Source organism: Schistocerca serialis, chromosome 2 (assembly GCF_023864345.2).
Source record: "Schistocerca serialis cubense isolate TAMUIC-IGC-003099 chromosome 2, iqSchSeri2.2, whole genome shotgun sequence".
Lineage (NCBI taxonomy): Eukaryota > Metazoa > Arthropoda > Insecta > Orthoptera > Acrididae > Schistocerca > Schistocerca serialis.
This window is the reverse complement of record NC_064639.1, coordinates 391973536-392000863: the sequence shown is the minus strand read 5'-3', so window position 1 is coordinate 392000863 and position 27328 is coordinate 391973536. Positions and strand designations below refer to the sequence as shown.

Sequence of the window (27328 nt, the reverse complement as noted above, 5' to 3'; positions counted from 1 at the left end):
TCACTGACAGCGGCACTGACAACGATACCGACCAGAAGGTTAACGCGCCGATGCGGCAAGAGGCGTGCTGCAGGAAGGTGAGCCGACTCACCGCCCCTTGCAGACGGACGGCTGAATCACCAGAGGAGCGATGTGGCCGGCAAGAACCGGTTGCAAGTAGACGGGGCCACACTCGCACCGCCACAGCAAGTGCTGACGAGGTGCTGTCGGAATTCCAGTAGCCGCAACTCGTGACGACTTAATGTCGGCACACGAACGTACTTCATACAAACGATAAACTATTGTGTCATTTGGATCTTACTTCCTTATTCGTTGATCTGTTAAGAATAATATCAAGTTGTCTGTCAAAAGTCTGTAAAATTGAGCTCCTTATGCCGGTAAAAGCAATTGTTTCTGCTCTGTTAACTCTGAAATTACTGCTGAAAAGCAGTTTTAACGACTTTGAATCACAACAGGTGGATGTCTCGTTTAAAGTGCAAGCAGTGAGACAGACGACAGCACCTTCTGATATTCCGATTGTTAATGTATCGTTTGTCCTCTATTGTCAGGTTGTTCTTTCGCGTTAATTGAATTAGGAAGGAAATGAGGAGTACAGACCCAAATTATCATTTAGCAAACGATTATCATTTTATGAACATGTAAACTAATACAACAATGTCTCACTGCTATCTGAGAAGTTGTTTATATTTAGAAACATTTAGCAAGAGGCAAAAATCAGTGGACAGTTCAGAAAAGCGTAATGACATGAGAGGGTTCTGACAGACCTCTCTCATAATCCTCTGTAGAATAATCTCCAAACTAAGAGGTAATCTGTCTGATTATGTTGTTAGTGATTATATGGAACACAGGAACAGGAACGTTACGTTATATTTCGAAGAAAAAAGTAACATAAATTGTTGCTGGTGGGATATCCACAAGTGTTACATGTGATGTTCCGCATTAAAAGATCAGATATACAATTATTTATTGACCTAAGTTATTACTCTACCATGTTTCAGATACTGAGTTTCATCTTCAGCCGTAAGTTAAAATAAAGGAATATCTCTAAACAGCAAGACTATGAACAAGCTAACAGTACTAGAGGAAAAATATAATTGGGATCACATAAATCCACTCCACTTAGTATACCTATGAATAGTACATCGAAGTGTCATGCCAAAACTGACTTACCAAACAATACATCCGCTATACATGACTCGTCAGGTCTACTAAAGAGACTGCTTACACCGCGCTTGTCCGCCCTATTCTGGAGTATTGCTGTACGGTGTGGGATCCGCATCAGGTGGGACTGACGGATAACATCGAAAAAGTACAAAGAAGGGCAGCTCGTTTTGTATTATCGCGAAATAGGGGAGATAGTGTCACAGACATGATACGTGAATTGGAGTGGCAATCATTAAAACAAAGGCGTTTTTCGTTGCGATGGGGTCTGTTCATGAAATTTAAATCACCTGTTTTCTCCTCCGATTGCGAAAACATTCTGTTGGAACCAACCTACACAGGGAGAAATGATCATCACGATAAAATAAGAGAAATCTGGGCTCGCACAGAAAAACTGAAGTGCTCGTTTTTCCCGCGTGCTGTTCGAGAGTGGTACGGTACAGAGACAGCTTGAAGGTGGTTCATCGAGCCCTCTGCCAGACACTTTATTGTGAATAGTAGAGTAATCATGTAGATGTAGAAGTAGATGTAAACTGAATACCCAATTGTATCGACGCAACAACAACCTTTCATCTGTAACTGGCGTACGTCATCCTCTTCCTGAAAGTGCAGGTGAGAGAGCAGAGTGTTTAAATAGCCAAATAAAGCCACATTTGACACTGTGTGGGAGGCAGGAAGCTGAAAACAGAAGGCTAAAAACTATGCACCGTTCAGCTGCGCTTACGGAAGGACCAACCGATCAAATGTCATGTAGCGCTGCCACTGGAACGCAACACACAGATAACATACAACTGTAACAGTCAAAACCCTGGTGAAGTATCATTAACTGAGGAGTAAAACAGCTGAAACACATCGCTACGTCGCTGCAGCTAACACTTAAAGATGAGTAAGTGCTAAATACAGAGATAGTGCACGTTCTGGTTTATTAACATTGCAGTGTTCATTGAATCGAGTGAGGCAGTTTCTACCTGTACGTCCAACAGATCTTGCAATCACACTGCGGGTACATAATGACATAAGCACTTGTTTTATTATATGGCTGGCATTCCCATATTCATTCCGTATAAAACTTTTTCCATTATTATTAAGAATAAATAGTTCAGGTACAATATTTAGATCCCTCGCACAGTTATCAACTTTATCATACTGTTTTCAGCTTTCTGCCTCCGGCTTAGTGTATAATATAACTTTATTTGATCATTTAGACTCTGTGCTCTCTCGCCGGCACTTTCAGTACAAGGATTACGTCAGTTACAGGTGAAAGGTGCTCGTTGCGCTGGCACATTCGGTTATTCAATCTGATGAGCCATCTACGGCAGATATGTTACCTTGTAAGTTAGCACTAACATGGACACTTCGATCTACTGTTCCTATGTATTACCAATGGAGTGGATTTATGTGTCTTAAATTATGGTTTTTTCTCTGGTACTGTCGGCTTGTTTACGGTCTTTCAGTTTAGAGATATTGTTTCATTCTAACTTATCAGAAACATGTTAGCGTATAGACTTCAGACAATAAATAACAGTACAACTGCAGAGGATGGTTTAATCATCAACATTAAATAAACTAGTAAGTGGATCCACGTTGCACGTATTGTGGTACAGTTTCGTATGGAAAGTATTAGGAAATTTGGAGGACTCGACCCAATTTGTATTCAGGATAACAACGGATATCAGCAGATTTTTTAGAGACTGTAAGAGAACTAAGTGCGATTAGGACCAAACTCTTTGCTGACAAATTCATTTTTGCTTGTATACCTCAATGGTTGAAACAGTTGTGAAAATTTAGCTGAGGCATTTGTCTGGTTTGTGTGAGATTGTGAGTAACAGACAGGAAAATGAGGAGTGTTCAAAAGAAAAGGTACGAAACAACGCTGTTGGTACAACTGAAGTCTCTGTTCAAAAATAATCATCGGAGGCCTGAACACATTTACCCCACTACTTCATGAGCGGAAAGATTACCTACTCCCATAATTCCTGTGACTGTGACGGGCGCCAGGCCTCCACTCTGTCCTTCAGTTCGTTGCCCAAGTTGAAGCGCTTCCCTCGGAGATCATTATTTTTTTTTTTCCTTAGCCCACCAAACGCGTGGAAGTCGCAGGACGAAATGTCCTGACTGTCGGGCTGATGGTCAAGCTGCTCCCACTTGAAACTGGTCATTACCCTTTGCGTGACCTTAGAAACCTGACACGCTTTATCGTGGATCAGAATCACTCAGTCCGTGAGCAGCCCAGGCAATTTTAGTGTGTGTAAAGGTCTATTAAATATGTTATACTATTGTTGTGAAACGAAGTGCTTCTCACTTACTTACGAAAGGTGACTATTAACATCCATCACATACTGTGACGTGCGTGACATTTACGAGTATACCCTACATTTTACAAGCGAATTTTATTACAAGTAACTCAGTTAATTATTTCTCAAAGATGTTCCATAATAAATATCAATAATAGCTTGAAAAACCACCCGTGGCAGAAAACTGTATTCAACCACTCGCAATCCACGACGAAATGAACTAAAGGACTTTGGAGGAATAACTGATATTGCTATTTACAGCAACGCGAAATACAACTGGGTTATTTGTTACACTTAATATGAATAACTTCTATGTCATCTGGTGTACCTCACGACTTGCTAAAACGTTACACAACACCAAAAAGATCTGTTACTACTACTAGCATTACTAAATACTAGAAAGAAGAAAGACATCCATGCACATTTAATTTGTAAAAACTGAGCACTGAAAAAATCTATGCTACTGTAACGAAAAATTCGCTGTCAACAACTTTTTCATGTCATTATTCATGCTGTAAATACAGCCAAGCAAAAGTGTGGCTCAAATAAGATGAAGTATTAGTTTTGATATACAGTAACCATCCGATATCTACACACAATGAAAGTTCACACATTATTTTTGAAAAATTTAACATTTAGTTCCGTGGCGGACATTTGCTAGTGTTTTACATACACATACACCAAGAATGTGTTAAAATTAACACATCACTTCATTGTTCATAGCTGTATAATGTAGACCGACCAATCAGATGGCCAACCTAAGACAGCCGCGTGAACTTGATTTAATACCTTAGAAATAAAACAAATTGAAGTTTTTCAATGAAGTCCTGGTAGCCATCTCACCCACTTACGACGATAATAAATGACATTTTCTAAAGCTCATAGGTACTTTAGTTAAGCAGCTTCTGTGAAACAAATATTACACAGAACAAAAATAATATGCTGACGAAGGACTCATGCGATTCTTAAAATGATCCGACCAAAGTAATTAACTGCGACGGCATAGACTTCCGAAGTCATTCTCGTCATCAGTACAATGTGATCGGCAATGCGACCACATCGTCATGTTGTCATGTTGTTTATAGAACAAATGTTACGGCCACTCTTGCAACTGGCCTTAATCATATTGATATATTTACTGACAAATTATTTAGGTCGTTCAATAAATACGGCAGCATATTTTTTTTTCTCGAAATTGGGTGGATTTATTCAGGATTCCAGTATACGATATTATTCCCCACTCTTTTGGCAACAAAATCTTATTTGTCCACCCAACCTCCGTTCAGTGTGACGGCCTTACGCCTACTTACTAGGAGGGCCTGTATGTCCGCATGGTATCACTCTACTGCTCGAAGACGGAGCCAACATCTTACTATATCAATTATCTCCCCATCATCCACGTACTAGTTCCTGCGGCGAGCATCCTGCAATGGACCAAACAGGTGGAGGTCAGGAGGCGAGGGACCCACCGGGTGCACACCTTTGAGAACCCTAAAAGGTGAAGGAGTGTGTCAACACTACCAACAGAGACGTCCACTTGAGCAGCAAGGGGTTTGACTGTGATCAGTCACCTCGAATAAGTGTCCGCACCCGACCAGCACACGGGAGATGGACAAGTTGGCGCGGCGTTGCTGCGATAATTACAGATGGCTCGCCCAACCACTCACCGTGCTTTTGTTCACTGCAAGGTCTCGGTAGATAATCTGCAAGCACCTAAAAATATCTGCAGTGCTATGATTTTCCGCCAAAAGAAAATCAATGACAGCTCTCTGCTTGTTACGTAACTCCGTTACAGACGCCATTTAGCAGTTTACGTGTAGCACCCCTACCTACAGGAACTTCATGAAAATGGAGGGGCTGAAACGGGAATATTCCACGATGTCCAGGAGAAATTCCGCATTTTTTCAACCAAAATTGTCTGAGAGAAAAGATGTGTTGCATTACTTATTGAAATTCGTCGTTAAGTACGTCATCTTTGATGAGGAACTGCAAGAGTAGCCCAAATGTTGGTTTTTGTAAAGAAAATGACGATGTTGTGACACAGCCGGACTATTTTTGCTGCAGACGTTTAATATTTATTTGAATTTGTGAAAATCATCCATGACAATATTGTGCAGCTATCAGCTGGGCTAACAACACCACTAACGAACTCGTCATCTCCTCCGAGAACTTCATTTTCCACACAGAATGTACAGCTGACGACTCTAGACACACGAACGGAACTGCAGGGGAGGCAGTGCGCCTGGAAACGGGATAGCGAGCGGAACAGTTTTAAATTCCAAGGGACGGGCGCTCTCAGAAATCAACTTCTCATTTTCTGTGGCGGGCTCATGGGAACGCGGCAGCCAGCATCCTATCGAATATATGTATTTCCCCCTTTTTATTCGCGTGAGTGGCGGCGTCGATCCGCATAAAATGGCGGATGCCCCCTCCCACCGACTCAACCCCCCACAACCGTCCCCTCTCCCCTTCGTGGCAGACGTAAGTCGCTCACGTCAGGGCTGATGCGTTCGCGAGGCGCGCCCACAGTAACTCGCGAACCCTTCCCCCCCCCCCCCCCCCCCATAGCTGCTGCCACAGCAGTGACGCTGCACGAGTATCAGACCGTCTACCCACTCCATGTCGGCCCATTTTTATTCCGGCGCCCATATAAAAAATTAGAAAGTATTTTTCGATGGCGCGCACTGTTTTTGCCGTCGGTTCTCGCCTGTCGGCTCAAAGTATTTACAAGGGCGGGTAATTGAAACCTGCCGTGGGACGGCGCTTGTTGGAATTCCATTAGGCGGCCCGCTCTGCGCCGAGCCGCGCCACACTGCGCCGTTTGGACGCCCGCCAGCGTCCATGTTGCAGGAGGGGGGGGGGGGGGGGGGCGGTTGCGTTTCTGCCTCTACCGACTTCCGACTGCTGGTATCCTTAATTCCAGGCTACAACTACGCGGGTCGTACTGCTTCTCTCAGAAATACATTTACCAACTTTGCAGATGGAGCTTCACGCACCATCACATAAAAAATAAATCAGTATTAACACATTTTCGAAAATCCTAGGTTTTTCAGTGACTAGCAAAGTAACATTCCAACAATGTTTTAAACTGATAAGCTCATATACAGGGGCTGGACAAAAATTTGGATTTAGTAAAGGGGGCAGCAGTCAGACACAGCCGGCGACGTGGCCGAGCGGTTGTAGGCGCTACGGTCTGGAACCGCGCGACTGCTACGGTCGCAGGTTCGAATCCTGCCTCGGGCATGGATGTGTTTGATGTCCTTAGGTTAGTTAGGTTTAAGTAGTTCTAAGTTCTAGGGGACAGATGACCTCAGAAGTTAAGTCCCATAGCGCTCAGAGCTGTTTTTTTGAGTCAGTCAGAAACACTGGTTATTCCGTACATAGATTCCTGTCACTTTCCGGCCAGGTTCAGTGCTAAAAGACATGAAGAACCAGTTGCAATAAAGTAACATGCATGCCTTCTCAAACCTATAGTTGAATAAAATTTAAATGTGATTAAATATCAGCTAAGACATTAAAACAATACGTGCAAATGTCCCAACTACACGCCGGCCGGGGTGGCCGAGTGGTTCTAGGCGCTACAGTCTCGAACCACGCGGCCGCTACGGTTTCAGGTTCGAATCCTGCCTCGGGCACGGATGTGTGTGATGTCCTTAGGTTAGTTAGGTTTAAGTAGTTCTAACTTCTAGGGGACTGATGACCTCAGAAGTCCCATAGTGCTCAGAGCCATTTTTAGCCCAACTACACTCTTCATGTGAAAGGTTGTGCTCAAATGAGGACACTGTTTAGTTACAACGTAGGTGACTTTAATGTACGTCATGCCAATTTGTTGCGCCCTCTTCACATGTGTTATGCCCTGACAACATGTACTAACATTATTTTACAGTTCGCATGTTTTGTCATTTTATTTATTATTTCGTACTTTTTAAAAACTTTTGTACATAAATAAATACACTGATCAGCCAGAAAGTTATGACCACCAAACTGCTATCGATATAAATCGGTCCAGGCGATAGCAGTGTCACCTGGCGAAGAATGACTCCTAGTGCGACAACGCACGGCGCACGTAGTATCAGTAAGCGTGCTGCCGTGTGCAGAATGGGGAAGGCGCGCGATCTGTCCGAGTTTGTGATGACCAGAGGCTCAGCACGAGCATTTCGGAAACTGCACCATTTGTCGGGTGGTTGTTCTAGGAGTTCTCTAAAAAATGGTTCAAATGGCTCTGAGCACTATGGGACTTAACATCTGTGGTCATCAGTCCCCTAGAACTTAGAACTACTTAAACCTAACTAACCTAAGGACATCACACACATCCATGCCCGAGGCAGGATTCGAACCTGCGACCGCAGCAGTCGCGCGGTTCCGGACTGAGCGCCTAGAACCGCTAGATCACCGCGGCCGGTTAGGAGTTCTCTGCTGAGTGTTTTCAACACGTCCACACGTCCAGATGTTGTGGGTTGAGCGGTTACCCCTCGCTGGAAATGTGGGGCCTCGTGGGTGGGGCCTCGTGGGCTGCGCAGACAGGTCAAACATGACGGGTGGCAAACTGTTGCGGAACTAACATCAGCCTTTAGTGCTGGACATAGTACAAGTGTGTCTGTAAACACAGCGCTCCGAACACTCCTAACGATGAACCTCCGCAGCCGACAACGACGCATGTGCCAATGCTAACACCACGAGACCGTCAACTGCAACTGAAGTGGGCATGTGGCCATCGGCACTGAACTTTGAGGCAGTCACAGAGCATGCATGATCTAATGAATCCCGATACCTTCTTCCTTATGCCAACGGGAGGGCACGAATCCGTCGTCTTCCAGGGAACAACTCTTTGATACTAGTACTGCTTGACGCAGACAAGCTGGCGCCGGCTCCTTATGCTCTGGAAAACATTCACATGGTCATCCGTTGGTCCTGTGGAGCTCGTGCAAGGCACCATGATGGCCAAGAAATATCATACACTGGTTACAGACCATGTTATCCGACGGCAGTGATATTTTTTAACAAGATAATGCCGCATGTTACAAGGCCTGGAATTTGACGGAGAGGTTCGATTAAAACAGTCGCCTCCCAACTCGTCAGACCCGAACCCATGGAACACATCTGGGATGTGACTGAATTAGGTGTCAGATCTCATCGGCATCCTCCCCTAAATTTGCCGAGATGAAGTGATTTTTGTGTGCAGATGTGGTGCCAACTCCCTCTAGCAACCCACGAAGCCCCACTGCTTCCACGATACGACGGGCCTCCCTGTTGTCTTTGCCAAAGATGGACGTACGGGCTATAAGGTAAGTGGTCATAATGTTCTCGCTGATCAGTGTAAGTTGTTAGTAACTAAAAACAGTGCAAAATGTTTTACAGTTGCACATGGAGGAGCTTTACATTCATATTCAGAAAAAAACAGAACACCTACAATGACTGAAGATAGGACTTTCATGTTCACGGGACATGTACATTAGTATGTTTTGCTGAAATGATTAGCATTTGATTCATGTCGGCCCGCGGATTCTTGGTCAACATTGATATTGCTGTGCAACACCACATACCGGCAAAATGCGCCTTCGTCTCTCGTTGTCGCTATAAACCGAAGCTAGTGGATCATTGTTGATTGACTAGATGTAGAGGATGCCTTGCAGACGTATGCGCAAATGGTAACGTCAAATCAGTGAGTATGAAAGCGTGCATATTATTGGCGTGAGAGAATGTCATGCATCCATCCAGGAAATTGCTGCTCGTGTGCAACTGGTGCGTGCAGAACGGTTCATGGAAGGCCATAGAAGAGAACGAGATGGGTCAGGTTGTACCACACAACGCCACCTCCCCCACCCCCTTCCGCTAGAAGATATACCCCTCATTCGAATGGCAATGCAGAACAGATCTGGGTCGCTCTCGTCTCTGGGGCAACAGATACCTCGTACACAATCAAGTGTGACAGTCTGTCCCCGTTTACTACGGCACGGGTAACGTGCGCATCGTCCACTTCTCTGCCTACCTTTGTTGAATGTGCAGGAACAAGCTAGACGGCAGTGGTGTATGGAACGACGTCACTATGGACAGGAATGGTATCAGATAGTGTTTTCGGACGAAATCAGGTTCTGTTTGTTTGAAAATGGTGGCCGCATTATGGTCCGTCTCAGACAGGGGCAGCGGCATCACAGTGACTACATGCGCACAAGACATGCAGCACCAACTCAAGGCCTTATGAAGTTGGGTGCTATTTGATACAATCACAAATCACAGTCGGTTAGTGTCCAGGTTACTGTAACCAGCGTGACCTACGTGAATTCCCTCCTGCGAGCCGTAGCATTCTTCACAACACCCCAGACGCCATCTTTCAAGAAGAGAATGCACGACAACATTTTGCTGCAATAACACGTGGCTTCATGGTGTCACAGGACGTCTGCTTTTTGCCCTGGCCCGCCAGATCACCAGACTTGTCGCAAATCGAAAATGTGCGTGTTAAGGTTAAAAGATGAGTGCAGATGTGTGGTCCAATGTCATCCACCACTGATGAGCTTCGGGACCGGGTGAATGCAGCATGGATGGCTGTACCACAACACGCCACTTGCGCCTTATACGCTTCGATGCCGTCACGCATGGAAAAAGTCATCAGGGCCTGGCGGATGCTAGGCAACAAGATACATTCTGAACCAAAGTGACTGAAATGCTAATCATCTCTCCAGAACATACTAGTTTATCCTGTTAATATGAGCGTCCCATTTCTTGTCGTTCAAGGTTTTTTTTCTGAATAAGAGTTTATAAAATAACCAATGTCATCGGTTATTGCTGCACATTTTAAAATTAAGTGTGGCTAAAAAAATACAAAACATGTGGCTCGAAATTAGCGAAATTTTTTATTATAACCATGTTACTTGCTAAGCACAGTTTGTTTCACATAAAGGGACATTGTAATTTACACATTCCGGTGTTAAAACTGCGGCAGAAAGATTTCTGGTCCTTTTGATATACTGCTGCTGGCACTAAAACTTATAATACCACTCTTACCTGTTCCTACAGTTATCCTTAGTATTTAATAATGTTTTAATAAAAAAATTAATAAGATTAGTATTTTGAACAAGGTATTTTGTATCTTTTACACTGTGTTCGGTTGCAAAGTATACAGCAATAACTGACGCCAGTGGTTCGTTCACTCACGTACCTCCACGTGTGACTGCAGAGTATTAGTCTTTGTATTTGTTTAAAACCACCTTATTAGTTGTATGTACATAAGTTTTTAAAAAACACACTGTCAGGGCATCATAGATGTAAAGAAGGCGATGTAGATTGGTATGACATATACTGTAGCTAGCTCAATGTCAACTGTAAACAGTGGTCTCAGTGAGAACTCAGCCTCTAAAAACAGTGCAGTTGGGACTATCTGCATATATAAGTGGCTTTAAAGTTTTAACTTTCATTAACTGGTATGTACAGGGTGTACATAATGTCCGGGAACACTTTCAATTATGTATTGCACAAGAACTAAACATTGTACAGATGTCATACATATTGCATTTTGAAGAGAAACTGAAAGTTTTTTTTTTTTTTACAAACATTCGATATGCGAACCATGAGTGACAAGGCAGATGTCAGTACGGTAACCGAATTCTTATCGTACCCGTCCCAGCATGGCATCGTCAACTGTGGGAGTCGCTTCCCGTATTCTCTCCTGGAGTTCTGCTACAACACTTGGTAGAGGCGGTGCATACGTGTCCCCACAGAACAAAGTCACATGGAGTGAGATCTGGTGATCATGGAGGCCATTTCATGAAACAGCTGTCCCCTTCTGTAGCACGGCCGATCCATCGATGCGACAGCTCCGTGTTCAGGTACCATCGAAATTAACGATGAAAATGGGATGGAGAGCCATCCTGCTGAAAGATGAACCGAGAGTCCGATGGCACTTGAAGCATCAGCCATTGTTGCAACATATCCAAGTAGGAATATCTAGAGACAAACTGTCGGCGCAGAAGAATGACCCGTACAATTGACGACGTGAGAAGCCACAAAAAACATTTACCTTTGGGGAATCACGCTCAAATTCAGTGCATTCGTGTGGATTCTTTGTACCCCAGAATCGGCAGTTATGCCTGTTCACTTTGCCATTAGTGTGAAAAGTGGCTTCATCATCAAAAATTAAGGGATCAACAATGCAATCCCCATCCTCATTCAGTTGTTGCAACTGCGAACAAAACTGAAAACGCTTGTCTTTGTCGTCGTCATTGAGCTTCTGCACTAGCTCCAATTTGAATGGTTTCATAGACAGCTTCTGTCGCAGGACTTTCCACAGTGTCATTGGAGCCGTTTCGAATTCAGGTGATACACGACGCACCGATTTCTTTTGATTACATATGAATGTCTGTCGTACGCGCTCCACATTCACTTCACTCACAATGTCCGCTTCTCTTTGCCGGGCACAAAACACCCGTCGTAAAGAATTAGTTGTGCCAGTGGTAAATGGCGTTCCTTGAATGTGGCTTCCTACCGTACTTTGTTCTATACATCCGTTGAACAGCTGTAGCACACCTGTTTTTGTCGAACTCCAACACAGAAAATTCGCTCCGCACCCGAACTCACCACGTTTGCCACTAGCGCTGACTATCGGCAAAATAACAAACTACGCTGTGGCGATATACATGAAAAAAAAAAAAAAAAGACTTTCAGGGTTTCCCTTCTAAATGACATATATGTGATACCTGTACAATGTTTGATTCTTGTGCAATAAATAATTGAATGTGTTCCCGGACTTTATGTAAATCCTGTATTTTGTGACTGACTCACGTTTAAAGCTTATACAACTATATATTTATTCAGGCATACTCCTTATCTTATTGTAACTGATTATTTGATTTAGCATTGAAGATGGTCACGCAGTGCCCGAAACACAGATATGCAAGGCACATAATTTCTGACCGATTGCTGTACCGTGTACTGCCCGAAGCACAGACACTGGCACAATTAAGCCTTGACAAAAATATGGAAACACAAGAAACGCAACACGTTATCATGCGTGATACGGTGCAGGAAAGCCGTTGACATTCAAAACAGCTGCCAATGGTCCCTGAATGGATAAATACAGGCCCTGTATGGTTTTCAAGGGAATCTTATACCACACCGCCTGCAAAACACTGGCACGTACAGGTAAAGATGATGGAGGTGGATAGCTATCATGATCTCGAAAGTACAACAAAAAAGGTTAAATCATTATGAGATTGGTAACTTTTATGGGCAAGAAAAATGCGATGATTCATCCTCGTGCTCACGAAATCAGTCCTGGGTGATGCGAGCTATTTGAACTGGGGCCCTCTCGTCTTGGACGCAGCATCGCCACTGGTGGACGAACATAGTACCATGAGACAGTCATGATCAACCAAAACTGTCACATAGCCTTGTAGAATCGAGGATCTGATGGAATAGTACGACATGGCTGTCCAGATCATCACTGACCCAGCGCCTTATTTCACTCTTGGGATGTAAACTCTGCCAGAAATTGGAAACAGTGGGGAACAAGACTCATCTGAACAAATGACATTCTCCCATTGCTGCAAGTCCAGGATTTGACACCTGGTTTGTATGTTAAGGCATTTGTGTCACTGATGCGTTGTTTTAGAATTCCATGTTGCCCTGCTATTCTCTGCTTGTGGAGTTCCTTTCATGTGGAGTTGGTGTTGACAGGGTTCACGTTAGTGCAAGTTAGTGTACATTAGCCCTACAACATATGGAGACTTTAACTATTTCCTTTCAACTCCAGATGGGCATGGCGTTCGCGAAAATTCATTACAAGTCAACAGTAGTGCTCTCTGGTGGTGTCAATATGTACTAGTACTCATGGTGAACACAATGTACACCGCCATCTTGAATAACGGTAGTCGCGTCATCACCTGCCGTCACGGTAGATCACTCTGGTGCCGGTACTGTCTACTAAGTCAGTTGGAGTCTGGACCTCGTGGTGAGCACACTGGATGGCCGTACTGCATGGAAGTGTTTAAATAAAAACTTATGTCCAAGTCCTTTTTCCACAAATCTTTACGATGAGGTGGCGGTGGGATGACTGAGGATAGTCGAAGTGTCCTTTCTTTTACCCCATTTTCTTAGCTTAGTAGAGATACGCGAATTGACTTTGTTTACTGCCAGAATTCAAACTTGGCGCCAGTTCATAGTAAGAAGTGGCGGTCGGGTGAGTTAGATTAGTGGAGGTAGGCCAAGTGAGGACTTTGCATCTATTACTACTGATGGAACATCTGGTATGGTAGACAAACGCAAAGGATTTGTTATTTGTACGCGAACTGCGAACTTTCTCCGTCTTTCTTTGACTATCACTGTATCCTGCATGAGCAAGTGCACTGAGTCTGACTCTTTAGAACTCATTGGTTCCATATTTACGTTATAGGAATGGAGAACGCTTAACGCGAATGAGCAGTATTACAGACCCGCAGTCTCGATCTTGTCATTCTCAAATTGCGACAAGTTCTGCAAGATGTTTCTCTCTCTTACACAAACAACCAAAATTCAAATTGAAAGCTACCCGTCCTTCTGTTAAATCCGGATTACATGCAAATATAATCACAAAGAAAAGTTTCACAAATTGAAGAAGTCAATAACACATTGGTCCAGCTCCAGTCCTCATGCAAGCAGTTATTCGGCTTGGCATTATTGATAGAGATCTTGGATGTCTTCGTGAGCGGTATCGGGCTAAATTCTGTCCAATTGGCGCATTAGATCATCAAAATACCGAGCTCATTGGGGGGTCCTGTTCATAATGCTCCAAACGTTCTCAAGCGGGGAGAAATGCGGCGACCTTGCTGGCCAAGGTAAGGTTTCGCGAGCACGACGACCAGCAGGAGAAACTCTCGCCGCGTGCTGGTGGGCATTATCCTGCTGAACTGTAAGGCCAGCAAGGGGTGTCATGAAAGGCAACAGAATTGGGTGTAGAATATCGTCGACGTTCCGCTTGCAGTAAGTGTGTTGCGGGTGACAACCAAGAATGGCTGCTGCTGTGAAAGAAAATGGTACCCCAGACCATCACTCTCGATTGTCGGGACGTACGGCGGGCGCAGTCAAGCTTGTCCCACCGCTGTCTGGGGCGTCTCCATACACGTCTTCGATGGTCGCTGGGGCTCAGTTTGAAATGGGAGTCTCACTGAAACAATTCTATTCCAGTGTATTCGGAATTCAGTTTCTTAAGGTTAACGCCGCTTTTAATTTCGCAGGAGGTTGTTTTGATTTCTCTATACGCTGAGTCATTAATACCGACAGTCATTTCTTTTTCGATTTCTTCGCATTTTTCATATAGTTACCCTGTCTTACCTTCCATGCACTTCCTGTTTATTTCATTCCTAAGTTACATGTATTTCTGTGATCCTGAATGTCTTAGAGCATTTTTGTACTTTCTTCTTTTGCGACCAACTGATGTATTTCTTCTGTTTGTTCGCAGTTATCTTCCTTAAATCTATGTTATGATGTCCACCCCTCTTCAACTAAAGTGACTGCCGAGGTACTTATCACCGCAGTAACTTTAGAACTCTGTATTCCACTTCTTTGCCCTTTGACTCTTCCTGTCTAATCTCTTACATTTCACCCTACTGTTCATCGCTGTTAAATTGTGACCTGAGTCTATATATGCTCCTGGGTAAGCCTTACAATCCGGTGTCTGATATCGCAATCTTTTCTCATAATACTTGTACAGGCTCAAAAGTCTCAAGAAAAATTTAATTGCGTCAGACCTATAGAGTATTTGTTATTATCAGCTTAATGTTGTTGCAGAACGCAATTAGTCTTTCTATTACCAAGCTCACATTGTCCGCTAATCATTACTTCTTCTCCTTCCCCCAAAAGAGCCTTCCAATCTCACATGACTATTATGCTTTCGTCTCCCTTTACGTACTGAATTACCCATTCAGTATCCTCATATACTTTCTCTAGGTCTTCATCTTCGGCTTGCAACGTCGGCATGTATAACCGAACTGTTGTTGTTGTTGCTGTAACTCTGTCTGTGCCTACCTTTCTATTCACACCGAACCTTACTCCCCTTGTACCATTTTTTGCAGCTGCTGATGTTTTAATCACCTGACCAGAAATCCTTGTCTTCCTCCCATTTCACTTCACTGATCCGCCACCTAGGCTTTTCAGGTTTTCTAGCGTCACTATCACATTCAAACTTCTGACATTCCATGGCGCGACACGTAGGGCGTGACCGTTCCGTTGAATATTCAGTTTTCTTTGCTCATAGTCATCTCTCCCCCTCGGCAGTCCCCTTCCTAAGATCGGAATGGATGGCTAGTCCGAAATCTTTGGAACTAGAGAGGTCGTCATGACACATCTTCAATCACACGCCACACATCCTGTGGTTACACGTTACGTGCCTTTAATGCAGTGGTTTCCATTGCCTTTTGATCCTCATGACGTTGATCATTGCTGCTTCCTTCGCCTTTAGGGGCAGCTTCCCACCGCAAGAAAAAGAAGCTGTCCTGACCCTCTGTCTGTTCCTCCGCCTCTTCGACAAAACCGTTGGCAGAATGATGGTGACTCTTCTCATCCCGGAAGTCTACGGCCGCCATTGCCGATGATTTTTATTCAAAATTTTAAGCGGTGGTTGGATTTAGAACCTTGGGTCAATGACGTTTTGATTTCTAATCAAAGACGCTACCCCCTTTTCTTCATACTTCTACCACATCAGTTTAGGTGCCTCGAAAGTGTTGTCTCATCTGCAAGTTCGCGAGTGTTCTAGTGCATGTAACAGAGCCGTAGAACCATCAAATTGGTGATTTCACAAGACAATCGTTAGGTGCAACATGTTGTTTTCGATTTCTTGGTTGTGGAAAATGAACAATGGTCAACATCCATAAAAGTTTGTATGATGTGTTTTTTAATGATAAATTTGACAAAAGTACTGTTGGCGATGGGTAATAGGAGGTAAAGCGTTAGAAAGTACAGAAACTGCCCTCTATGATACCCATGTTCGGGACGCCCAATCACAGCCAATGCTCCCGACATGGTGTATCTCGTGGATGCCATAACTCATGTAGACTGGCTCATCACAACTCGACAACTCGGCCAACAGCTCTCAGTGAACATTGTGTTTGTGCAATGACTAACACTCATGGAAATTCAAAAGTGTGCTCAAGATGGGTTCGACGTATGCTGCCAATACATCACGAGATTCTAAGAAAAACCATTTTGTCTGGACTGCTGTAACTGCTAGAGACGAATGGAGAGGAGTTTCTGCATGGTTAGAGGAGTTTTTGCAGGGATAGTTTCAGTTCAGGAAAAGGTAGTCACTGCAGTGTGGTGGAGTCGTCCCCGGGGGCATGTTGCTAAAAACGTCACCTCTTAATTCATAGGCATATGAGAAGACTCTGACAAAAATCCAACAGAGTCTTCAAGACGAAATGCACGACCATACTTAAGTCTCTGGATCCGGGACCACATCGCCAAACTTTGTTGGACATCACTGCGTCATCTTTGCCCAGGCCGGTGGCTCCGGATTTCCATCTCGTTTGACCAGGTTTCTCCGCTGGGACAAAATTTGGAGATGATCAGACCCTAATTCATGCAATGAAAACATGGCCATGAACATAGTATAAGAGCTGTTACCAACAGGGGATACATGCTCTTACACAAGGCTGACGTAAGACCTTAGATCGTGGTGGAGAATGTGTGCAAAAACAGCGCATGAAAAAGAAGTGTTGATACTGTCTCCAAATTTTAACTCTTAAGAAAAAATACATATGCTGGGGGGAAAAAATCTGGGTCATTATTTATTGAATAAATCTCGTAGATTGAGGCTGCTAATCTATCTATTACTATGTAAGTAGCGCAATCGAAGTAACTAGAGGTGCATAAATCAGCCAAAATATAAAGGAACGTAATTTGCTATGATACTCCAGTTAAGAAGTAGAAATACTTCGGTTAACGTGCAAAACGGATCAAAAATGGTACAAATGGTTCTAAGCACTATGGGACTTAACATCTGAGGTCATCAGTTCTCTAGACTTGGAACTACTTAAACTAACAGAATGACATCACACACATCCATACCTGAGGCAGGATTTGAACCTACGACCGTAGCAGCAGCGCGATTAAGGACTGAAGCGCCTAGAACCGCTCTGCCACAGTGGCCGGCTAAAAGGGATCGATTACTCCCGTGTGGAGATTGTCCGAATGTAGGACCATGACTAACACTTGCATGTAATCAGTCGTATGACTGGTCGCACACTGTCACTTTCATGTCATGCGGCTACGCTACCTGAGTCTATATATGTTATCTATCCGTCAACGTAAAACACAAATAAATAGATTGGTATCCCAACAAAAAGTATGTAGATACAGCACCAAGGAAGATTATAACTTTACATTTTCAGTAAAGTTTATGTATGTGTGATTCAAGTGCAGAAAGAATCGCCCAGTCCACTAATCATAGGAAATGCGCGTAATATGAGGTCTCATAGTGAATTAAATGTTAGTAAACCAATTTAAGTTCAACAGCTCATGGATAAAATAAGAAATTTCCTTGAACAATAACGAAGTACTTTGGGTTCACAAGAAGCAATTGTCAAAAGCAGCGAGTCACCACAGACGTTGAAGCACTCAGCAGCCAACATGTCGCCTAGTTTTTTATCACATGACACGTGCACTGGCTACTTTCTCACCGTTTCAGAACAGAACGATTCTCAGTACGCCTGATCACCGACTTCTATGCTCTCCCGAGTCCGCCACGCTACAATGAATTTAAAAAAAATGGTACATAATTCAAATTATGAGTATGTTACACTATGAAAAACACATTGAGAAGACTGCCTGTCTTTGCTAATCTTTTCCAACCTCACAAGATAATGTAATACTATTTGTTCATTTATAAGTAATGTATCATGTGCATAAAAACTTAACATTTATTACAAAGAAAACATATTTAACTGTACGAACATAAATTAACGTGCTATATTCATAAGGAGCGCTTTGCATGCTCTCTGCTATGGTGGTTTCAGATAAAGCACACGTTGCATAATTTTAAATGGCTTGTGTCTTTATTAATGGCCAACTGCACAATTACTTAAATAATAAATCAAACAGGGAACTACCCATTTCAGATAAAAATACAGTCTTGGTTGTGAATTTTTTATTTATTTATTTATTTTTTTTATTTCAAAGTCGCGTTTCACCTGTGGTACGCGTCTTCAGGTTATAGAAACTGGTCAAGATGCTTGCCCTCCACAAAAATGATTACACGGTGTGAATATATCGGCAAAATGTGATTGGGGTATCAAAAAGTTAAAGATCCCCAATTTCTGTCAAGTCTCCACCAGAGCAAAATCCTGGCATCGACTCTGAATCCTCTGGACTTCCCATATTGTCAAATTCCTAAGCAGCCCAACATTAAAACTAAATACTGTCTGCCTGAGAAATAAATACCTTCTCCCCAAGTACCGGTAATGTTGCAAAGTACAGAAAAAATTATTTTTAAATTATTGTTCCTACAACTTAAAACATTACAGTTTGAAGATATTAGTATATCTGAGAAAAGCTACAGTTATTACTTATTACATTATTACAAGGGCCGGCCGCGGTGGTCTCGCGGTTCTAGGCGCTCAGTCCGGAACCGCGTGACTGCTACGGTCGCAGGTTCGAATCCTGCCTCGGGTATGGATGTGCGTGATGTCCTTAGGTTAGTTAGGTTTAAGTAGTTCTAAGTTCTAGGGGACTGATGACCACAGATGTTAAGTCCCGTAGTGCTCAGAGCCATTATTACAAGAGCGTAAATAGATTCTGTACGGAAGGCGGGATGCAGAGCGTCATCGGCTAGGACAAATTAAAGCAGTTTTCGGAAAAAATCTAGAGACGAACGAACTATAGAATACCCCTCTCCCTCTCCACAAACCTTTCCCCATTATTTCGTATCGGAGCTGGTTATTATAACTGAGTACCATCCAGGTGACTAGATCGGGCTACATGTTGCCATTTGAGCTACTAATGATAGAATTTTGGGTACATTTTTTAAAGAAATGCCGCTTGCGCCTCTTGGGCGATGTTTTTCTTGATAACGCGACTTTTGGGCGACATATGAAAATCCAAATGTATCTTTGTGCACTGAGTTTAATTTAATATTATATCTAATGACGTTTACTGCTCCGCTGCCTTGTGAAATACTGAAATATTACAACCCTGAAGTTCTCCCAGTCTCCAAATAACGCCTCCAATGCTAACATTAACCTGCTATACATAGCTAAGTAGGCTATTTTATCAGTGCGTACTCACCTTTTACGTAACATAATGCGGCTCCACAAATCAAAAACACGCTACAATGCTTACATTAAATTCAACTGCAAGTAAGAACGGATTTGATTAACAAAACAACAAGTGTTATCAAGTAAGGCTCACAATGAATAGTAGTTGGTCTTGGCTAAAGTATGGATGGGCGATAGCCGATACTGCTATTTATAGGTAATATAAGGCCTTGTTGATTATCGACAGTACGTATCCCTTTCTCATCGTATGACTGAAAATCAAAAATCTCTCAATTTCACAACGTGGCAACTGGAACGTATGTAAATTTTATTTAGGTGATAGGGACGGGGGATTACGGACCCCTTGGAACCACTTTTAGCTACGTTTGTGCCTGACTGATTTTCGACCGATGCGCTTACTGGTTGTTATCTTATCTAGTACTGTACTCACGACTATGCTGACGTTAACTTGTGTAATTTTTATTCTGCAAATATCAGTGAAGCGTCATTGCACGTGCATCCCTGTTGTGTTCATCCAGGTGTATTTGAATTTCTTTGTTGCGTTCGTATGATTTAGTACTCAAGATCTAAATTATTGACAAGAGTTGGCCAGAGTCTTGTAACTTAAAGGTGTGAAGTAAGCCATCTTTGTCACGTTAATATCCGACTATCTTCTAATTCTCATATTTCCCTTTCTTATGTATACTTAAGAAAAATTAGATTAGTAAGGACGCTGGTGACTTCGCGGTCGAGTGTGCTAGAAAGCTTACATACGACGATCTCCCATTCTGCGTAGGAGCCACCCTAATCAAACCTTTCGTTACATTAGCCAGCTGGTGACAACTCCAACTGTTGGCAGATTGTCTCTCGTGACTACGAAATACACCGTCTGACAGCTCACCAACGAGAGTCGTCTTACAACGTATTAAGAACAAATCATTGATTTTTTTGCTGCATACAAGGTTACACCATCCATGACTCCACTAATGTCATTTACTTTTGGTTTTGCAGTATGGTGTTACTCAATATCTAAGTAAGAAAAGCTCTCTTGCAGGTTTTCCTCTACTCCTATCCTCTGTCTTTAAAATAGAGAAAGAATTAACGAATTGCCTATGGACTTATACATATTCAGGTGAGTAACATTTATGTTTTAAGTGCCGAAACAAAAAGATATCTTTCTAAATTGGTCTGTTAAAGAAAACTTGGATAGTTATACGTGAAACAGTACGTTTTAGTAGAATCCTACCTTTCTTGGCTCAAATGGCTCTAAGCGCTATGGGACTTAACATCTGAGGTCATCAGTCCCTCAACCTTTCTTGTAAGCAAAGACCAGCGTACGGTATAAATATCGTAATGCTCAGAAAAAAGTCACTGTAGAAAATAGGCATGCGGTCGAGAAAAATAAGTAATAATAGCGTGGGTCTGAGAGAATGCCCGTGCGACACAGCGTACCGCCGCCGAGTCTGGGACATATTATCACGAGCAATATACTGGTGGTGACGGATGCGAAACAGTTGATAATATTGTGAATAACAAGGTGACAAAACGTTTTGAGCAAGTGAATCTGGCTCAGCATCAACAATGACTCTAACAGTAGCTGGGAAAAAAGTTACTGCAAGAACTGTGGGTTTCCTGCTGTACATATGGAGAGAAAAGATACACAATTGTAATGCACCACTGCATGTGTCCCTTATTGTCATCTACAGTAACGAACGCAGACACTGAGATACGTGTAATGAAATAGATCTGCTGTATTCTTGTAAGACTATTTATTTATATTTTTATTTTTTCTACACAATTACCTTGTTGAGTAACTCATATCTTTCTTCTAATGCCTACCTTTAAATATTTTTTGCGTTTACATGAGGAATATAATAACATGTGAATAGCGTTTTGCTCTAATACTGTTTTAGGCATCTTGATATAAGAGTGAAATTAAAGCAAATACATATTTCGTTGATTAGTTGTGGAAGACAACAAACAATAAACACTAGGCACAATCCCGACAGTGAAGTGCGTTAGACCCTGTAGCTGATAATTTTTCTTTGTAATTGTGTTCTCATGTTATACATTTAAAATTATACATACGTTTTGTATGTGCAGCTAAGGTTACGTAGGAAAGTGCTAAGCTCCGTTGGCATGCACTATAACTGGTCGCCTTCCTTGAAATCGCTCCTCCCTGTACTCGCCTTGCTGTGGTAAGTCGATTAAAAAGGAGATCGCCCTCCGCCAAACGTCGCCGAAGGAGGAGGAAAAAGCACCGAACGCCGGCTACACAATGGCCGCAGATAGACCGCCGAGAACGACACGAGGGCGACCTTGTTAAACCTCCTAGCGGGACGCAAGAGCGGAAAAAGAATCCGTGCGACGAGAATTGTCCGATGGGAACCGACGGCGCTTTGTTCGCAGCAGCAGCTACAATCACAGGACATCAGAGATCAGCGCACTCACAGAGATCGTGTATGTGTGTGTGTGTGTGTGTGTTTGCTTTCATGTGAGATAGCGACAGAATTATGAACCATACCGAAAGCATTGTTCGGCGCAGCTATTCGTAGTACCCTCTAAGTCTTTTCGGGTATATCCCACGTACGTTTTTATTGATTTTCTTGAGCTGCTCATGTGTTTTCAATTAGTCACAGCTCTACATATGAGTACTATGCAAATTCTTACTTATGGATACGTTTCATTATATTTCCACATTTACATAACACTGAACTGACTGATATTCAATGCTCTATTTAGAATTCCGTCTCTATTTCATTAAGCGATACGAGTCTATGTCTTCAGAATAGAAGGATGTGAGGTATTTAAAGATTTATTACGCTGGATGCTAACTGACTAGATGACACTCGGTTGCTAACTCACGTTCCATGTGATCATGGAGAAAACAACGATCAACTATACAAAGAAAGTGAAACCTGGTCCAGTGAGTGTCAAAGAATGCGGTTCGACTTTGACGTCAACATGGTTCCACAGCGATGCAAATCCCCAAGCGATTTTGCATTCGCACATTGGAGGAGATATCATTCAATCATCATTCACTCCATTTTCTGGAATCATCTCAATGGATTAAGAGGGGTGTTCACTTAATAATGCAACTCATTTTTTCTGAAAGCAGGTTGGTTTGATTCAGGATTCCTATACGCCAGATTATTTCCCACTCTTTGGGCTACAAAACCCTATTTCTCAACATAACCTCCGTTCGACTCGACGATCTTTTGCCACCTTACTGGGATGGTCTTTATGCCCACATTGTACGACTCTAATAGTCGACATGGAAGCCAACATTCTCCTGCATCAATAACCTCCCCGTCATTCACGTACTGCTTCCAGCGGATTGCATTATTAATTGGGCCAGACAGATAATCGAAACTGATAAAAATTCATTTTTCAACAAAAATTCTAAACCCTTTCAAACATTGTTACTTTACGCTAAGTGAGACAGTAGTAAGCATGTCTCTGATGTGATCGGACTTATTTTTGTATTGTGTCGAACAATATAATTTCGGCCTCGTTTATGTGAAAAATCAAAAGACTGTATGATATACTAAAATGTGACGAAATATGTTAATGTAACAACAAAAGTCGTGCGACAGCAATGTTGAAATTTATTTAGATCAATTCAGCCAATAGGATCCAAAATGTAAGAATTTCAGTTTCAAAAATCAGACCCCTAGGCAAAACTAATCGGAGCCAACTCTACGTGAAAAGATAACTAAACTGGTAAGGTTTACTGTTATCTTCGCTCCTTTCAAATCTTCATAGAAGACTAATGTGGACAATAGCTGCAAGTAGGAAGGGAGGGGTGGATTACAACATATTCTCGATTACATTATCGAAATATGTTTTGACTACCGTGAATGAATCTTCGCAGCGTAACGCCCGCTGTTTTCAAGCTTCCTGACAGGTGAAGGCTATGCTTCGTATCAAGAGTTCAAAACCGGAATCTTTCATATCGCAAACAATGCTCTTAATGACTGAGGTATCCAAGCAACAACTCGCGTTCTAAGCTTCTACAAGTACTCCATCCGTACCTAGGCAAGGATCGGGATTCGAGTCTCAGTCTGGCAGTTTTAATCAGGTAATTTCCAATTTAGGCTCTTTGCCTCGTTACGCACAGATCATTACATTATCTGAGAGGATCATTAATGAATTCCGTAAAGATATTGTGGTTCAACGTTAACAGATTTTAGTTCCACTAACAACTACACATTTTCAATTTTTTCTATTCACCAGGGGACATGTGCTCGAAGAGCAAAGCATCGGTAAAAGCCACGAAATACTGTGCAGGGGTAACAAATAAATATTACTAATGTGACTGAAATATCATCGCGGCCGGACTCCTTTACAATAAAATCCTTGTGTCAAAATTTTTGCGGTCTTGATCGCAGTAAAATATAATTACAAGTTGCCGATTACCGTTTCCAGTTCACTAGCAACCATCGTCAGATCTGTGGAAAACAACTTGCGTTTCGGTCAATATGGACAGTTCAGAGTGTTTAAAAAACATACATTACATATAACAGTAGTATAACAAAGAAGTAGTAAAAAAATACTTATCATTCTTAGTAAAGGATCTGTGCCTAAGTAACATTTTAGCCACAACATAATCGTTACTAAGGGTAACTTGTCAGTACTAAAAGTTTTGGCATAGCATGTATGTTAATGAACAAAAGTAAGACAAACCGTCGCGAGTGCTCGTCCGTGACCGCTGTGGTTTGGCTGTTCTCGGAGTTGGCGCGCAGATACAAAAGTGGTTCAAATGGCTCTGACCAATATGGTACTTAACATCTGAGGTCATCAGTCCCCTAGAACTTAGAACTGCTTAAGCCTAACTAACCTAAGGACATCACACACATCCATGCCCGAGGCAGGATTCGAACCTGCGACCGTAGCGGTCACGAGTGCGAGACTGAAGCGCCTAGAACCACTCGGTCACAAAGGATGGCGCGCTCAGATACATACAATTTTAAGAAAGAGTTAGAAGTAATTGTTAACACTGGTTCCGATGGAATCCAACTTCGTTGACTACTAATGTTATAAACGAATAAAATAACTTAGATAAGTACAAAAACGTATATCAAAATGCTAATCGAAATACAAATATAAAATTCACAATAACAGCGTTTGTTTTTTGTAGGTTGTTAAATGTTCACTTTAACTGAAATGCAGTTCTCTGTTTATTTCATACATATGAGGCTGCATGCTAGTTCAAAATGGCTCTGAGCACTATGGGACTTAACTTCTAAGGTCATCAGTCCCCTAGAACTTAGAACTGCTTAAACCTAACTAACCTAAGGACATCAAACACATCCATGCCCGAGGCAGGATTCGAACCTGCGACCGTAGCGTCACGCGGTTCCAGACTGTAGCGCCTAGAACCGCTCGGCCACTCCGGCCGGCCTGCATGCTAGTGAACCGAAATCAGTAATCAACAATGTACAATAATATTATGCTTTGTTCAAACCACTAATTTTTAAAGGAATAATACACGTCACTGTATCTCATTCGCCAGATGATCTTAGGTCTCACAATAACCGTTGTGGGTGTATGACAGCGCTATACGTGAGAAAGAAACAGCATTTCGGTTGTTATTAGAGCCAGCATTCGTCAGGGTGAGTGACGATGGCTGCTTGCCTGCAATAGCAGCCGAGGCGTTGGTATCATTATTATTTTTATTTTTTATCACATAGGGTGGTGTCACACACCCAGAAGTATTTTTTTGAAACGAAAATGCTAACTGATGATGCATTTATGAAGCAACAGAAAAGGCAAAACGTATCATTACCTAGTAGTCAAAGAGACTTCCAGTTCTTGGAAAAATTGACAGTTTCAGTCAGTGGAGAAGTTTGCGGCAGAGTACGTGAACAGCAACGTGGCTGGTGTTATTCGAGCGTATGCCATTGTAACGCGCGACAAGCTCTAGGTGCGGGAATACCGGCTACCGCAGGTACCTGTCAGGTGTCGGCGCTGCTGCTGGAGAAGAGTGCGGAGCGGCGCGGTGCTGGGGGCGTGTCGCGACTCGGGCCCGCACTGACCGCGCTGCACGCCCCGCGGTGCCGTAGGTGGCGTGGGCGGCTGGCGGCGGGCGGCGGGCGGCGGAGGCTGCCGGCCGTACCTGGCGGTGCCGCCTCCGGCGAGGCGCATCGATAGCACTGCCGACCTCGGCGCTCACCTCCTGATTAACCTGCGTCACCTCACAGCTACCGACAGCGAGCTGTCTTGGAAACACACGAAGGAATCCAAGTGGGCGTTAAATTACAGGTTTCCTGTTATATTCGCACATATACTCTGACGGTGGCATGGGTAAAATACAGGGAGCGAAAGGCTATTTACAATTTGTACAGAAACCAGATGGCAGTTATAAGAGTCGAGGGACATGAAAGGGAAGCAGTGGTTGGGAAGGGAATGAGACAGGGTTGTAGCCTCTCCCCAGTGTTATTCAATCTGCATATTGAGCAAGCAGTAAAGGAAACAAAACAAAAATTCAGAGTGGGTATTAAATTCCACGGAGAAGAAATAAAAACTTTAATGTTCGCCGATGACATTGTAATTCTGTCAGAGACAGCAAAAAAATGGTGCAAATGGCTCTGAGCACTATGGGACTTAACTTCTGAGGTCATCAGTCCCCTAGAATTTAGAACTACTTAAACCTAACTAACCTAAGGACATCACATACATCCATGCCCGAGGCAGGATTCGAATCTGCGACTCTAGCGCCTAGAACCGCTCGGCCACCCCGGCCGGCTTAGAGGCAGCAAAGGACTTGGAAGAGCAGTTGAACGGAATGGACAGTGTCTTGAAAGGAAGATATAAGATGAATATCAACAAAGCAAAACGAAGATAATGGAATGTAGTCGAGTTAACTCGGGTGATGCTGAGGGAATTAGATAAGGGAATGAGACACTTAAAGTAGTAAAGTAATTTTGCTATTTGGGGAGCAAAATAACTGATGATGGTCGAAGTAGAGAGGATATGAAATGTAGACTGGCAATGGCAAGGAAAGCGTTTCTGAAGTAGAGAACTTTGTTAACATGGAGTGTTGATTTAAGTGTCAGGAAGTCGTTTCTGAGAGTATTTGTATGAAGTGTAGCCATGTATGGAAGTGAAACATGGACGATAAATAGTTCGGACAAGAAGAGAATAGAAGCTTTCGAAACGTGTTGCTACAGAAGAATGCTGAATATTAGATGCGTAGATTACATAACTTATGAGGGGGTGTTGAATAGAATTGGGGAGAAGAGGAGTTTTTGGCACAACTTGACTAGAACAAGGAATAGATTGGTAGGACATGTTCTGAGGCATCAAGGGATCACCAATTTAGTATTGGAGGGCAGCGTGGAGGGTAAAAATCGTAGACAGAGACCAAGAGATGAATACACTATGCAGATTCAGAAGGATGTAGGCTGCAGTAGGTACTGGGAGATGAAGCAGCTTGCACAGGATACAGTTGCATGGAGAGCTGCTTCAAACCAGTCTGAGGATTGAAGACCACAACAACAATATACTCCATCTGAAGGAACAGTAAACAGACGTTTAAGAAAATGGAAGCAGCTTTAAATGTCAACAACTCAGGTGGTAAGCCAGTACTAATCGAAAATAATGAAAGTTGAAGGCTAGATGGAACAGAAAGAAGTATTATTCAGTGGAAATGAGATC

The 27328-nt window shown here is 42.9% G+C and overlaps 1 protein-coding gene across 1 annotated transcript in view; it reads right to left on the bottom strand.

Annotated features, from left to right (window-relative positions):
- LOC126456014 (uncharacterized) overlaps positions 1-25816 on the bottom strand; it is a 259144-nt gene extending 233328 nt beyond the window's left edge. The window contains exon 1 of the mRNA XM_050091770.1: positions 25624-25816. Coding sequence (XP_049947727.1) covers positions 25624-25816 — 193 coding nt within the window. The remainder of the gene's footprint in view (positions 1-25623) is intronic.
- Between the last annotated feature and the right edge of the window lie 1512 nt (positions 25817-27328).